This window comes from Eschscholzia californica, unplaced genomic scaffold (assembly GCF_041429995.1).
Source record: "Eschscholzia californica isolate CP2 unplaced genomic scaffold, dmEscCali1.0.p SCAF_1, whole genome shotgun sequence".
NCBI classification, from domain to species: Eukaryota; Viridiplantae; Streptophyta; class Magnoliopsida; order Ranunculales; family Papaveraceae; genus Eschscholzia; species Eschscholzia californica.
Genome location: NW_028238198.1, coordinates 41,801,459 through 41,818,601, shown reverse-complemented (window position 1 = coordinate 41,818,601; position 17,143 = coordinate 41,801,459). Strand labels below are relative to the sequence as shown.

The following is a 17,143-nucleotide window of genomic DNA, read 5'->3' as shown; positions in this document are numbered from 1 at the left end:
CAACCCAAATACAAAAACCGTGAAATAATTATATTCGAACTAAGGTCTTCAAGGGCGTAGCTAAAATGGTGCCACCGCATCGGGCCCCAACTTTATCCAGGCCCTAAATATTATCTGGTTGTCAATAGTTATAATTAAAAAAAATTACTGAGTAACAAAAATGAAATATATATTGTGACGCCCCGTGTCCCAAAATAGACACGACCACGCCCCGGCAATTCACAGACGAGACTAAAATCCGGCAGAGTCTCCTCTGTAAATCGAACCGGTCGCACCTGCAAAACCTGTCATGCAAACCATACATTCGCATACACAAAGAATTAAACTATTGAGCGGAAGCTAAACAAACTCAACTCAGTTCGGGTCGAAACCCGAACCACAAACGTACAAACGCCTCATACAACACCGATACAACTTATAAACAACTCTAAGTTTTACGTATATACATATTAGAGTTTGGTTTCTGCGATAAATACATAACTTGAAAATAACGAAAAATCATATAAAACGACATAACTCCACTAGCCTCGTCAGACAAGATCACCGGCTGGAATACACACTCCGCCTCGAGGTTACAACCAAGAACCTGCACACTAACAACTAGTAGGGGGTCAGAATACTCACCGACACGAGTTATTCTGGTAGAAGACCAATCCAAAACCCATCACGTTTTCAAAAGTTCATTCAATAAGTTGTAAACATCATGACAAAACGAGTTATCAAACCAATTACCGTATATACTATATACAAAACCATTTTCCTTAATCTAGCAAGCAATAGCAGTGATTAGCTGCCCACCCATGGTGCGCTCCCAATAAGAGGAGAGTACCTCAGGAGAACCTAGAGTGCGTTAGATAGTACCAGCCCATTTATGGCACTAGCTAAATGCACTACGTCTCCTCGAGAAAGAGACTTACCCCTAGCCGGTAAGTCCCTCTCCCACTAAGGGACTCCGCAATCATTGAAGAGTTTACCTCATGATACATATATACCTTAAGTATCTAAATACGTTTTGTTGATCACCGAGTTCGAATAAGAGAGCCGTCCCCCAATTACCATGGAAGGACCTGAACCTCATTCTCTTCGGTACCCTGTCATGCATCTAATGCGATCTTTCAAAATCAGTTTCATTCATTCATCAAAACCAATATTCATATTCGATTCATTATCTTATCAAACACGGAAGTGGAACAACCAATAGCCATATCACACACAAAGCAGAGGGATTCCCAATCAATGTCACCTCCCAGACGAGCGGTCAGGAGTACGTCCCTGAGCCTCGAACTGGAGGCACGAGCACCAATGGCCAGCAAGTGAAGCACTCTACTCCCACAGGTCTCATGACTAGTGTCGTCCACCTCACCGGTCTCACACGGATCACAACCGTGTCCACATGTCATCCTACCCTCAATGGCTACGTGCCCGTAGGTTGACATAATCCGCAGTCGGGTACATACAAGAAAATCTCAAGTAGTTCGCAATCATCGCAAAAACAGTTCGAAAACATTTCTCATATCTCAGTAAAATCATTCAACCATATTTCAATTCATCACATAAATCGAGTTTCATGCTACCTAAACTCTAGTTATAATGGCGCATATATAACTATAGAATCTAGCATATTCGTTATCTATAAAATCATGGTGGATAAAGGATTCAGAACCCCTACCTCAGTTCTTGCATCACCAAAGACCTCCCGCCTACCAGACGACCAAATTCCTCCTCATTCGCATACTCTGGGATAAGGAAGAATAACCAAAACCGAAAAGAAACATTAGGTTCTTATACTAAGAACCTTCGTAAATAAAAAGAATCATTAAAACAAAACCATGAAAACTTAAAAGTAAATTCGCTAAATTCGGAAGACTTCAAGTATCTGTCGAGTCGATCTCTAACTTTCATAACCAAGTCCATTGAATACTTGAAATGCATAGAAACCAACTAACTAATTTCCCAAAAACTCTATTTTTCATTTTAGAGTCTTCATAAGCTGACAAATCATATAATGAACTTTATAATATAAATCTATAACCGAAATTGTCCAATTATATGAAATACGACAAAATTTGGGTAACAATCTCTATTCCAATTCATTTCCAAACTATTTCAAATATGAAATTCGAGCCGTAAAATAATTCGGCAGCACCCCGTATATATGGTCACCCCAAAATAGTCCATAACATTCTAAACATGATCCTGAACATAAACCCTTAGAAGGAATCGAATAATAATCGTCTAAATAGCTCCAAATTTCGATCCCAAATGAAATTAGTACAACTATACAGTATACGAAATAGCTATCCCAAAACTACCAAATTCGGACGAAATTCAAAATTCTGAACGGATAGATATGTAGAACAAGTCGATTGAAATTACCTGGAACAAATTTTGTTGAATTCCGACCATTTACCGCGAAGAAATCGAACCAACAAGATCCAAAATCCATTAGATTAACTAGTCGGCTATTTCATTGCTCTGGTTCTGTTCTTGGATTAAAAGAAAACCTCAATTTGAGTTTTAAATGAAATATGTGAAGTGGGGTCCACATAAAGATTTAAAGAAAATTAAATTAATTCTCCAACCAACACATCATCCCACTCCATGCACGGTCAAAGGAAGAAACCAGTTTGGATTCACTTTAAGGCAAATGGGATGCCACATGTCGTTCCATGAGATGGTTGATTATTTAATTTCTTTTAAGTCCTTCCTTTACATGTACTTCATAAATACGTCCCTCCATATATATACCAACTAATTCAACCTCCATTAATTACCATCCGACCCTCAATTTGACCTTTTTTAATTGCCAAATAGCCCCTCTTCTAACCGTAGTCATTTATTTCTTCAACCGAAAACATGGGATGTTACATATATTACCTTTGTAGTATTGCTTTCTCTCTCTAACTTTTGTTCTCTCTCTTTTTAATTCAACATATACTATTGTACTTCCTCTGTCTTATTATCTCCAAGACTCTTACACTCCAACGTTTTTTAACTTTGGTCAATCCTAAAAATATTTTTAATAATTGACATTAAGTGGCAAATTGTAATGTGTCATTTTTAGTGTGATATGTGTCATTTGCTAATGTGTTATGTGTGTAGTTTGTTTCTCTCTCTAACTCACCTATATAATTCTACCGATGAATACCAATAACATTATATATGTTATATTGTCTTATTAGATAGTTAAAATAACTTTTTTCATATGGTAATTTTGTGTTAAAATCGTAATTTTATATGATTTTAATCTCAGTAATAACATATATAATTATATAAATGTGGATATTATTATAATCTAAACACAAAGACACAATTAGTTTTTCAATTGAGCGATATTTTGAAGAAAACGATTTAGTATTCTAACCTTTTTTTTGGAGGATGTCAATATCTTTCTAAATTCGGTCACCCGAAAACCAATTGAAATTCACTAAGTATGAAACTGATGATAATCCTATTAATAGGAACGTAACGAAAAATATATCATAAGAAACCTTTGTTTCTAGCACACGGCCCAAGCTTGTCTCAAGCGATTTCTTTAGTCGTTGTAAATCTTCGATGGTTAATCCTCGAAGATCATCCCCTCTCATCTGCTTTTTTCTACCACTTCCTTGGTTAACCTGACATAGCCGTTATTCTGTGACTAAACAATCCCACTAACACACGACCCAAGTCCATCCCAACATTTGCACAATTGCACTAAATTATATGCAGAACCCAAAGACAAAAATCGTGAAATAATACGATTCGAACTATGATCTTCAGGGGCGTGGGTAAAATGGTGCCACCGCACATGGCCCCCAGTTTATCCAAGACCCACATTATCTGTTGGTCAACAGTTATAACTCAAATAAATTTACTACGTAACAAAAAGGGAATATATAGTAACTTTGTAGTATTCCTTTCTCTCTCTAACTTTTGTTCTCTCTCTTTTTTATTCAATAGGTACTATTGTGCTTCCTTTCTCTTATTCTCTCCAAGACTCTTACACTCCAACGTTCTTTATCTTAGGTCAATCCTAAAAATATATTTAATATTTGACATTAACTGGCCTAATTGTAATGTGTCATATTTTAATGTGTTATGTGACATATGGTAATGTGTTATGTGTGTAATTTGTTTCTCTTTCTAACTCACCAATATAATTCTACCGATGAATACCTTTAATATTATATATGTTATATATTGTCTTATTAGATAGTTAAAATAATTTTTTTCATATGGTAATTTTGTATTAAAATCTTTATTTTATATGATTTTAATCTTATTAATAACATATATAATTATATAGATGTGGATATTATTATAATATGAACACATATACACAATTAGTTTTTCAATTGAGCGATATTTAAAAAAAAATGATTTAGTATTCTAACATTTTTTTGGAGGATGTCAATCTTTCTGTATACGGTCACCCGGAAATCAATTGAAATTCACTAAGTATGAAACTGATGATAATCTAATTAATAGGAACGTAACGAAAAATATATCATAAGAAACTTTTGTTTCTAGTACACGACCCAAGCCTGTCTCAAGCGATTTCTCCAGTCGTTGTAAATCTTCGATGGTTAATCTTTGAAGATCATCCCCTCTCATCTGCTCTTCTCTACCACTTCCTTGCTTAACCTGGCATATCCACTATTCTGTGACTAAACAATCCTACTAGCACATGACCTAAGTCTATCCCAACGTTTGCACAATTTCACAAAATTTTGTACACAAACCAAAGACAAAGACCGTGAAATAATAAGATTCGAACTACGGTCATCAGGGGCGTAGGTAAAATGGTGCCACCGCACCGGGGTCCCATTTTATCCAGGCCCCAAATATTATCTGGTTGTCAATACTTATAACTAAAAAAAATTACTAGGTAACAAAAGAGGAATATATAGTACCTTTATAGTATTGTTTTCTCTCTCTAACTTTTGTTCTCTCTTTTTAATGCAATAGGTACTATTTTACTTCCTCTCTCTTATTCTCTCCAAGACTCTTACACTCCAACGTTCTTTAACTTGGTCAATCCTAAAAACATTTTTAATATTTTACATTAAGTGGCAAATTGTAATGTGTCATATTTTAATCTGTCATGTGCTAATGTGTTATGTGTCATGTGTGTAGTTTTTTTCTCTCTCTAACTCACCTATATTATTCTACCGATGAATACCAATAACATTATATATGTTATATTGTCTTATTAAATAGTTAAAATAACTTTTTCATATGATAATTTTTTGTTAAAATCGTTATTTAATATGATTTTAATCTCATTATATAACATATATAATTATAAATGTGGATATTATTATAATCTAAACCCAAAGACACAATTAGTTTTTCAATTAAGCGATATTTTGAAGAAAATGATTTAGTAATCTAACCTTTTTCTGGAGGATGTCAATATCTTTCTAAATTCGGTCACCCGAAAACCAATTGAAATTCACTAAGTATGAAACTGATGATAATCCTATTAATAGGAACGTAACGAAAAATATATCATAAGAAACCTTTGTTTCTAGCACACGACCCAAGCTTGTTTCAAGCGATTTCTCTAGTCGTTGTAAATCTTCGGTGGTTAATCTTTGAAGATCATCCCCTCTCATCTGTTCTTTTCTAACACTTCATTGGTTAACCTGGCATAGTCGTTATTCTGTGACTAAACAATCCTACTAACACACGTCCCAAGTCAATCCCAACATTTGCACAATTGCACCAAATTATATGCACAACCCAAAGACAAAAATCGTGAAATAATAAGATTCGAACTATGATCTTCAGGGGCGTACGTAAAATGGTGCCACCACACATGGCCCCCACTTTATCCAGGACCCAAATATTATCTGTTGGTCAATAGTTATAACTCAAATGAATTTACTACGTAATAAAAAGGGAATATATAGTAACTTTATAGTATTGCTTTCTCTCTCTTTTTTATTCAATAGGTACTATTGTGCTTCCTCTCTCTTATTCTCTCCAAGACTCTAGCACTCCAACGTTCTTTATCTTGGGTCAATCCTAAAAATATATTTAATATTTGACATTAACTGGCCTAATTGTAATGTGTCATGTTTTAATGTGTTATGGGTCATATGCTAATGTGTTATGTGTGTAATTTGTTTCTCTCTCTAACTCACCAATATAATTCTACCAATGAATACCTATAATATTATATATGTTAAATTGTCTTATTAGATAGTTAAAATAATTTTTTTCATATGGTAATTTTGTGTAAATTCTTTATTTTATATGATTTTAATCTTATTAATAACATATATAATTATATAAATGTGGATATTATTATAATTTGAACACAAATACACAATTAGTTTTTCAATTGAGCGATATTTAAAAAAAAAAATTAGTATTGTAACATTTTTTTGGAGGATGTCAATCTTTCTGTATACGGTCACCCGGAAATCAATTGAAATTCACTAAGTATGAAACTGATGATAATCCTATTAATAGGAACGTAACGAAAAATATATCATATGAAACCTTTTTTTCTAGTACACGACCCAAGCCTGTCTCAAGCGATTTCTCTAGTCGTTGTAAATCTTCGATGGTTAATCTTTGAAGATCATCCCCTCTCATCTGCTCTTCTCTACCACTTCCTTGCTTAACCTGGCATATCCACTATTCTATGACTAACAATCCTACTAGCACAGGACCCAAGTCTATCCCAACGTTTGCACAATTCCACAAAATTTTGTACACAAACCAAATACAAGGACCGTGAAATAATAAGATTCGAACCACGGTCTTCAGGGGCGTAGGTAAAATGGTGCCACCGCACCGGACCCCCACTTTATCTAGGCCCCAAATATTATCTGGTTGTCAATAGTTATAACTAAAAAAAAAATTACTGGGTAACAAAAAAGGAATATATAGTACCTTTATAGTATTGTTTTCTCTCTCTAACTTTTGTTTTCTGTTTTTAATGCAATAGGTACTATTGTACTTCCTCTCTCTTATTTTCTCCAAGACTCTTACACTCCAACGTTCTTTAACTTGGCCAATCCTAAAAACATTTTCAATATTTGACATTAAGTGGCAAATTGTAATGTGTCATGTGTTAATGTGATATGTGTCATGTGTGTAGTTTGTTTCTCTGTCTAACTCACCTATATAATTCTACCGATGAATACCAATAACATTATATATGTTATATTGTCTTATTAGATACTCCCTCCGTCTCACATTCATAGTCCATTATCGAAACTCACCCGATTTATTTTCGTTTTGTGTGTTCCTATATTGTCTTTATTAAATAAGAATGCTAGCATTTATTGTTATTCAATCTAGTGAATTTTATTGGACAAAAGTAGTGCATGCATTATCTTTCCTAATAAATGCACTTGATATTGATAGAATTATGAAGGGGAATATGTGCCAAATATGGGATATCATAGGCTATTTATGGTATGGGACTTTCATTTTGAGACAAACCAAAAATGAATAATGGACTTTCATTTTGAGACGGAGGGAGTAGTTAAAATAACTTTTTCATATGATAATTTTGTGTTAAAATCATTATTTTATATGATTTTAATCTCAGTATATAACATATATAATTATAAATGTGGATATTAATATAATATAAACACAAAGACACAATTAGTTTTTAAATTGAGCGATATTTTGAAGAAAATGATTTAGTATTCTAACCTTTTTCTGGAGGATGTCAATATCTTTCTAAATTCGGTCACCCGAAAACCAATTGAAATTCACTAAGTATGAAACTGATGATAATCCTATTAATAGGAACGTAACGAAAAATATATCATAAGAAACCTTTGTTTCTAGCACACGACCCAAGCTTGTTTCAAGCGATTTCTCTAGTCGTTGTAAATCTTCGATGGTTAATCTTTGAAGATCATCCCCTCTCATCTGTTCTTTTCTACCACTTCATTGGTTAACCTGGCATAGTCGTTATTCTGTGACTAAACAATCCTACTAGCACACGTCCCAAGTCTATCCCAACATTTGCACAATTGCACTAAATTATATGCACAACCCAAAGACAAAAATCGTGAAATAATAAGATACGAACTATGATCTTCAGGGGCGTAGGTAAAATGATGCCACCGCACATGGCCCCCACTCTATCTAGGACCCAAATATTATTTGTTGGTCAATAGTTATAACTCAAATAAATTTACTGCGTAACAAAAAGGGAATATATAGTAACTTTGTAGTATTGCTTTCTCTCTCTATCTTTTGTTCTCTCTCTTTTTTATTCATATGTACTATTGTGCTTCCTCTCTCTTATTCTCTCCAAGACTCTTACACTCCAGCGTTCTTTATCTTGGGTCAATCCTAAAAATATATTTAATATTTGACATTAACTGGCCTAATTGTAATGTGTCATGTTTTAATGTGTTATGTGTCATATTGTAATATGTTATGTGTGTAATTTGTTTCTCTCTCCAACTCACCAATATAATTCTACCGATGAATACCTATAATATTATATATGTTATATTGTCTTATTAGATAGTTAAAATATTTTTTTCATATGGTAATTTTGTGTTAAAATCTTTATTTTATATGATTTTAATCTTATTAATAACATATATAATTATATAGATGTAGATATTATTATAATTTAAACACAAATACAGAATTAGTTTTTCAATTCAGCGATATTTAAAAAAAATTATTTAGTATTCTAACATTTTTTTGGAGGATGTCAATCTTTCTGTATACGGTCACCCGGAAATCAATTGAAATTCACTAAGTATGAAACTGATGATAATCCTATTAATAGGAACGTAACGAAAAATATATCATAAGAAACCTTTGTTTCTAGTACACGACCTAAGCCTGTCTCAAGCGATTTCTCCAGTCGTTGTAAATCTTCAATGGTTAAACCTCGAAGGTCCTCCCCTCTCATCTGTTATTCTCTACCACTTCCTTGCTTAACCTGGCATATCCACAATTCTGTGACTAAACAATCCTACTAGCACACGACCCAAGTCTATCCCAACGTTTGCACAATCCCCCAAAATTTTGTACACAAACCAAAGACAAAGACCGTGAAATAATAAGATTCGAACTACGGTTTTCAGGGGCGTAGGTAAAATGGTGCCACCGCACCGGGCCCCCACTTTATCCAGGCCCCAAATATTATCTGGTTGTCAATAGTTATAACTAAAAAAATTTTACTGGGTAACAAAAAGGAATATATAGTACCGTTATAGTATTGTTTTCTCTCTCTAACTTTTGTTCTCTCTTTTTAATGCAATAGGTTCTATTGTACTTCCTCTCTCTTATTCTCTCCAAGACTCTTACACTCCAGCGTTCTTTAACTTGGTCAATCCTAAAAACATTTTTAATATTTGACATTAAGTGGCAAATTGTAATGTGTCATATTTTAATGTGTCATGTGCTAATGTGTTATGTGTCATGTGTGTAGTTTGTTTCTCTCTCTAACTCACCTATATGATTCTACCGATGAATGATGGGTCATGAAAATGTCCCATCTAAGTCGTTTAATTTAGCCAAGTTAGTCGGTTTCGAGTCTTTATTATAATAAAATGGTTGGTTTTCTTGATTAGGTGTCTTTTGCAGAGTTAGGTGTGAAAAACGGTTAAAAATGAGGAAAAGGTGCATGAAGGGTATTTTGGTCATTTGGAGTGAAGAAAATTCTGGTAATTTGGCCAAGGTCAGTGCGTGGTTGAAAAGTATAGGTCGAGACGAGTCCGTAGGAGAAAACGGAAGTCAAATCGGAGTCCGGACGAAGGAATAAATCATGGTCAAAGTTAAGTCAAAGGATGTTTACTGGTGGGACACCTTCGGGCAAGATTCTGCCCCGCGGTATGCCTAAGGACACGTGGCGAGCTCTAATGGATGGTATATCCAATTCCCGTGTTAGCGCTGAGCAGCGAAATGGACCCTATAGGTCTGATCTAGTGTGGCGCGCTGCAACTTAGTCCGGTAGTCCCGCTCTCACATTTTAATCGTCACCGTTACCTTCCGTGTTTTGTAGATCCAACGGCTGATGTGTGTCCCATCCTTTATCATTATCCCGTGTTACCCGAAGCTACTTAGAACCGTGCTCTCTGACGTGTGTCTTCACTCCCGTCCCTCCGGATCTGCGTGCCTCAAGATCTAACGGCGGCTGTTTCGTCCCATCGTACTATGCTACCTCCGGTTACACCCTAGCATCCGGATTTGAACCAATATTAACCAGCCGCCGACCATACTTGTGCTTTAGGGTTTTTTATATTTTAAACCCCCATAATTCCAAATATAATTCTCTCTTTTATTCTTTTTTACCATTTAACCCAACCAAAACCCCAACTCTATTTAATAGCACTTGCTCCTCCATTAAAACCTAGACTTGAAAACCCTCTCAATCTCCTCTTACCTATTTCTTTCTCCAACCTAATCCATCTTTTCCATTCTTTTTCTATCTTTCTCTACTACTACTACTTCTTCTCTACCACTATTATTATTCCATTAATAGTCTTCTCCTTCTTCCTTCCATATTCTTCTATCATCTTTACCCCCTTTCATCTTTTCTTTCCAACTTCTTTCTACATCTAATTTCTTCCTTCTCTTTCTTTTTCTTATTTGGGTGGCAATAAAATAGCTATTACTTGGATTTTTTGGAGTAAAATTCTTAAGCACAAATGGAGCAAATTTTGGATAAAATGGAGATACATGGGAATATGGATTTTGAACATTCTTGGTGATTTCTTTCCATTAATTTCTTAGTATTTTCATTTATTTTACAATGTCAATGAATGTTACTCTAGATTTCATGTATAGTTAACTTAGCAATCTAAGGTTGTGAATGAAACCCATTTTGGATCTTTATAATACTTGTTCTTGATTAATTAAATCCTTTGATGTGCTTTAATGTCTATTGATTGTTTATCTATATGGATTGGATTTTCTTTCCATTACTCATGCATCATAATTAGATATTTCATACTTTCGTTAAGTTGTTAGATGGAGTATGCTTTTTAGATGATGAATAATAGTTAAGCAATCCGAATCTCTATAAGGAAGACAATTAGAATTAGTAATCATAAAATTGTTTTATCTAGAACATCATCCGGAATCCAAATAGTTCATTATATTGGATCCCGAGTATATACAAAAGAGATTTAAGTAATTAGTGCTTGTTTTATAAAGTGAAAATTGCGGGGGATTTTATAACCTTAGATATCTTCTCGCCTCTTTCTTAGATAGGTTTAGTTAGTTTTATTTATTTTCTTATTTCTTGCAAATCAAATTTATGAGTGGGGTGTGTGTGTGTGTTTTAGTCTAAGTTAGTTATTGACATTTTGATTATTGGGCTAAACTCGCCGTCAATATCTGAAGTTACCTACCTATCCCTTGGGACGATACTCGATCTTATTTTCAATACTATAACTTGACCCCTACACTTGGGGAAAAGACCTAATTTTAGGCCTATCAATGAATACATATAATATTATATATATATATATATATGTTACATTATCCGATTGACTACAAAAGACCATTTGTTTCCAACATGCTCTAAATTTGAAAGTGTCAGATTTTATCCGACAAAATTAGAAGACTGTCTGGTTTAGGTCTGTATAGTTTTTCTTTCCACTTCTAACGCATTGGTGTTCCTGAGAATTAACCTGAAGTTCATATAAGAACGAGGCAATGAGCTCAGAGTTAATTATGTTTCCTTGGTTTTGATTGAAGCTGGATACCCATAATCGTAATCAACAATTATATATTCTTTAGTAATACTTGAAGAGGAAGAAAAACTACCAATAAATTTGTGTTTATGTTCTACTTTAAAATAAGGAGATAAAGTTAAGATGTTTATTAGTAATGCTCCCAAATTCAGCTCGCACCTTGAACTCGGCCACAATAAATGGGTTGTGAGTTTGATAGTGTGGATTAGGGGTGGGTACCTTTTCTTAGAGCGATCAGTGAAGTTCAAAGCAAACCAAACATTTTTTTTGGTTGATATTGGTTAATTGATTCGTATTTAGCTTACTTGTTTGTTGTTTGATATTGGTTGATGTAAGAAATGAAATTTCGGTTTCGGTGAAAATTTCGATCGGTTTAAAAATAGGAATGTTTCGGTAGTGTTGAAATTTTACAAATTAACGGAAATGATTAGTGGTGGCCAACGGGCCGTGCCGTGGCGGCACAACCCGTTTGACAGCCTTGGCGTGTCTGACACGCCACGTCAGACATGACTGTGAGCCGTGTCGTGCCCAGACCACAAAGGTCTGGGCACAGAAACGACCCATAGGAACGCCCCAGCCGTTTCCGTGGCGTTCCCGTGCCGTTCCCTGCCGTGGCGTTTCAAGGTGTTTCCGTGTTCGTTCCCGTGTTTGTTCCCGTGGCTCCGACCCCCTCATAAATATATTTTTTTATTTGTTTTAACTAAGTCTAAGTACCGACTCTTTGTCTCTCTTTCAACAAAAAAAAATCTTAGTAAAAAAAATATAGTAAAACTTTTTTTTTAAGTACAAGTATTACTTTCTTTTGTTAAGTCTTTCTTATGTTTGTTCTTTTTGTAGTATAAAGTTCTCATAAAATCTAACCTAGGTGATTTTAGTTTTAAATTTAAATAACCAAGGTGGGTAATGGGGTTGTGGTTGGTTTTTTCGTTGCTGGCGTTTTTGTGGCGGGTCGTTCCCGTTTCACTGGTCGTGCCGTGCATGGCCCATTCTGTGGCGTTCCCACGTTTCCAACGGGTCATGTCTAACGGGTCTAGACTATAGAATCCCAACCCCGTTACAGAACGCCTGCCCTGTGACGGGTCGGCACGGCACAGAACGGGTCGTTCCGTGCCGTTCCGTGTTCTTAAATAAACGGGTTGTGCCGGTCCGTTTCCGTGTCGGCAAGGCCCGTTGGCCACCACTAGAAATGATAGAAATAAATGCAATTGTATATAACAAGACTATTTAACCATCATTAAGCATAAAAAAAGATGCTATCTTGCGGGTTATGAATTTACATGACACATTTAAGAGAGAAATTAAAATAAATATTAGAATACACTATTGAAGACGGATTTGTAACAAAATTTGTTAATTTGAGGGGTAAGATTGTTATAAAAACTTGATCTAAGGAGTAAAATTGAAATTATTTATTGAGAATTACACCCACAGTATTGTTGGCGCCCCCTTTTATTCTTGTTCTGTTTCTAAAAATTGTCTTTAGGGGCGCTGATAAATCAGTGCCGTGAAGATCAAAACGACTCCTCAGTCCTGCCTTTTTCTCTCTCTAGCTTTTCTTTTCAACTAAAACCCTAAAACTTTGATAATCATCTCTACTACAAGAAATCAGTGAAGAGGTAGTGAAGAAATACAGTGTAATAAACCAGAAAAGGAAGAAGCGAGAGAGATGAGGTATGATCCTTGATCGGATTTTCGATTCTAACAAGTTTCGACTTTAATAGGTATGATCTATTGACCTCATCTCTCGGAAAATAACATTGATTTCTAAATTTCATATCAGATTTCCACCGAAGTGAAGTTTTGTTTCAGTAACTTGAAAAACCGAAATAATGTCAAGATATTACCTAGATACGGAAAGGGAAAAAAGATGCGCGCTCATCAGGTATTACTAAATTTTAACTTTTGTGAACTATTTACATTTTTTTGTCAGTTAAGAACTTATTACAGTAGGTATAAACCCTAAATTGATCATCTTCATTTGAGGAAGACACACTCTCATACTCCTCAAGGCTCAAACTTAGGTTACTCATCAAGACATCCCTCAGAAATTTCACTATTACTGTCAGGCATATTGACATTAGAGTGAGCTATGACATATTTTATTTCAGAAATCACCCTAGATTGAAGCATATACACACGCAAAACGTTGACAACTCAAAAAACATACTTTGCATTCAAGAAACAAATTCGTAGCTACATGCTATGTTCAAGTATCATACATTGCATTCTCTGTACATAAATGGTAAAAGTACCACCCCCATGATGAACCCCCTAGGTGACCTTTTTGCCCTCACCCTCGCCTCTTAGTTAGCGCTAATATCTCTCAATCATCATGTCGATATAATGAAAAACCTTAGTCTGAAACTTTATTTAGATTAAACTCTAGAGTCCAGTTAGATACACCATTTTGGAGATGAAATTCATTGTTTCCGGATTGAATTTCATTGCTTTCTAAAACCCTAATACTATATCCTAAAATTAAGTTAAAAATGTCATACTGCAGATCTCGTGATTTCCTATTCTGTGAAATTTGCGGAACTTTGCTTTCTCTGGGGTCTCATAAGTACGCAGAGTGCTCTTCATGCGGTTTCACTAGAGACATTAAAGGTAAACAAAAAATTTCCCAGTTTTATCTTTGAAGGGTTTTACTGTTTAAAATTTTATTTTTTGTCTATTAAAGGTAAACAAATCACTAGAGACATTAAAGGTAAAAAAGATATACATTCCATAGCTGTGACTTGTGGGTACCCTTTCAAAGAAAAGCGATCAGTGAAGTTGAAAGCAACCAGACATTTTTTTAGGGTTTAGGTATAGGGCGTAACGTCTACTGAATTGATTTCTAGGAGGACATGTTTTTAAAATAAGGAGATTTTGATATACTACTTGTTAGGCTGTCTGTTAAAATATATATATCTTACTTTTCTAAGTGATCATATTATGTTTTCTCTATGGTCTACCTTAAATTTGGGGTTGTCTTATTATTAGATATTGCTGGAAAAGAGACAAGCTATACTATCACTGCTGAGGTATGGCCAATATTTTCTCTAATAAATCTATCTCTTTCTCTCACACACACACACACTCTCACACCATTGAAGTATCATGGTGGGTCTCTATGTACGGGACACCCATCCTCATCTACCCGCACGATGAAAGGGACAAATTCCTCAACCAACCGTCCATATGTATATATATATATACTATAATTATGGTATAATACAACCTTAATAAGCTAATCTGAATCCTTCTATTTTTCATTTTTTTACTTGAATAATGACTAGAAAGTACATGTTACAACGATCTTATAAACACATTTTATCATGAAAAGAATCCATGTGAAATCATTGAGCTGTTCTTAGTCTGTTCTCTAGTGATTTTACCCTAAAATTAATGTATTTTCATCACAGAATAGTTCAAGTTTACTATTTTGTATTTGATAGGATATTAGGAGGGATCTAGGAATTGAACCTTTCGTGGAACTTGATGGAGACACTGCTGAGGTAGAAGTGAAAAGACCACTTGTAAGTACTACTTTTCATCTTTTGCTTGGTAGAAATCATACATTTGCTGTTTTTCAAAGCTTAAATATATTTTTTTGGCCTGAAATAGGTTAGTCTAGAATGTCCTTCGTGCCATCACCATGAGGTTGAATACTACACGAAGCAGGTATCGATCTATCGTATCATAATCTTCTTCCTCCTCTCTTTATAAGATGAACTTTGTCTCAAGAAGTCATTTTATATTGACCCATCTTTTCATGGTTTGTGCAGTTGAGATCTGCTGATGAAGGGCAGACTGTTTTTTACGAGTGCCCAAAATGTGGATATTCTTTTAGAGAGAATAGTTGAATATTTGTTATGGAATCAAAGGTCTTTGAACTTGAAACTTGTAAACCATTACGAAGAAAAAGAAAAATTGTTACATGTTTGGTTCTACGTTTTATGCTTCGATGACCCGCATATATATATATATATATATATAAAACCAGAAATGTGGGGAGATTATTTGTCGTAGAAATCTGTGATCGAGTTGCTTCTTTTGGGAAGTGCTTGATTTAATTGGCTTTGTAGTAGTATTAGTAAATCAGTCTCGTGCCATATGATTATCTTCATCATTTTAGGGATAGAGACGACAGGAAAAGAGCAAGTTTCATCATTTTCTGAACCCCGGAGTTACTTATTGTTTCGACTCTTTTTATTTTGTATTCATTTACTTTTCTGAATTGTAAAGTGAGAGTATAAAAAGTTGTATTTAGCTACTAAAGAATTTTCATTCCGAACAAAATTTTTATATTTGTTCTTTAGTGACCGGTGCCCGATCGACCGATACTCGGTTTGTCCGATTATTAAAACGGTCACGGACGGACACTTTGTTGGAGAAAAATCCGAAATGTCCGCCTGTTTTGTCTGGATGTCCCAGTGGACACTTTGGACTTGTGCCCTTTCCACCTTGACCGATTGTGTTAGTGTCCGTTTCGTCCGGACCAATTCCCGCTCCTAGTGTGAATGGATGAAGTAATCATAAATTTACCGATTCAGGAGTCCTTTGGATTTATTAGTCCATATATTTTTCGAAAAGTCATTTTTAATCTATTTGGTAACAAACTAGGACTCTTTATTCTTTCATTCAGAATGCTTTGATGGCAACAAAGCATAATTCTAATTTATAAAAATAACATTTTACAATAAATTGTAAGAAAAAATTGGATTTTTTTACAACATAAGTTTAGACCATAATTTGAATTTTTTCATGCAAAAATTCTAACCTCCCTTCTGTGTTTCCCCTTCTTCTAGTTTTTTCTTTTTTTTTTGATGAGAACCCTTCTTCTAGTTAATACTATGTAATATGTATTATATTATATATTATATATATTACTCCCTCCGTCTCACAATGAAAGTCCATTATTCCTTTTTGGGTTGTCTCAAAATGAAAGTCCCATACCATATAAAGCCTATAATATCCATTGTTTTGGCAAATATACCCCTCATAAATTCTATCAATATCAAGTGCATTTATTAAGAAAGATGATGCATGCACTACTTTTGTCCAATGACATTCACTAGATTGAATTACAATAAATGCTAGCATTCTAATTTAATACGGACAATATTGGAACACACAAAACGAAAATAAATCAGGTGAGTTTCGATAATGGACTATGAATATGAGACGGAGGGAGTATATTATATAATGATACTTCCATGTGTACTCACTGAACGAGAGAATGGGCATAGGAAACAAATCCCATGAAATGAGCCATCTCCTGCACGCTGCTGACACACTACCCCACCTCACCTAGGGTTGGGAAAACGGTCCGGAAATCCGCGATCCGGCCCGAACCGTGAGAGACCGATGACCGAAGCAGCCCCGAGCCGGGCTAACCCGGCCCGATATATTGGGCTAATAGGGTCGGGACTCGGACAGGTTCTCAATTCCGAGTCCCGACCCGTTAAGCCCGTCCG

General features: G+C 34.9%; 1 protein-coding gene and 1 long non-coding RNA gene across 3 annotated transcripts; one reads left to right on the top strand and one right to left on the bottom strand.

Annotated features, from left to right (window-relative positions):
* Positions 1-320: 320 nt before the first annotated feature.
* Positions 321-2,530, bottom strand: LOC147566917 (uncharacterized). The gene is made up of 3 exons (XR_015237514.1): positions 2,377-2,530; positions 1,670-1,736; positions 321-600 (listed from the first exon to the last, which is right to left on the bottom strand). It is a non-coding gene; the product is annotated as an uncharacterized LOC147566917 (long non-coding RNA).
* A 10,626-nt stretch (positions 2,531-13,156) lies between these two features.
* Positions 13,157-15,604, top strand: LOC147566916 (uncharacterized). Of its 2 annotated transcripts, XM_086653493.1 has the most exons (7): positions 13,157-13,352; positions 13,462-13,563; positions 14,185-14,288; positions 14,667-14,707; positions 15,122-15,202; positions 15,291-15,347; positions 15,452-15,604. In XM_086653493.1, exons 2-7 carry the CDS (start codon positions 13,511-13,513, stop codon positions 15,527-15,529), a joined length of 414 nt encoding a protein of 137 aa, XP_086509619.1. In that variant the 5' UTR covers positions 13,157-13,352; positions 13,462-13,510; the 3' UTR covers positions 15,530-15,604. The 2 variants fall into 2 exon arrangements, with proteins under 2 accessions (XP_086509619.1, XP_086509620.1); XM_086653494.1 differs by lacking the exons at positions 13,157-13,352; positions 13,462-13,563 and having other exon boundaries at positions 14,171-14,288.
* The last annotated feature ends 1,539 nt before the right edge of the window (positions 15,605-17,143 follow it).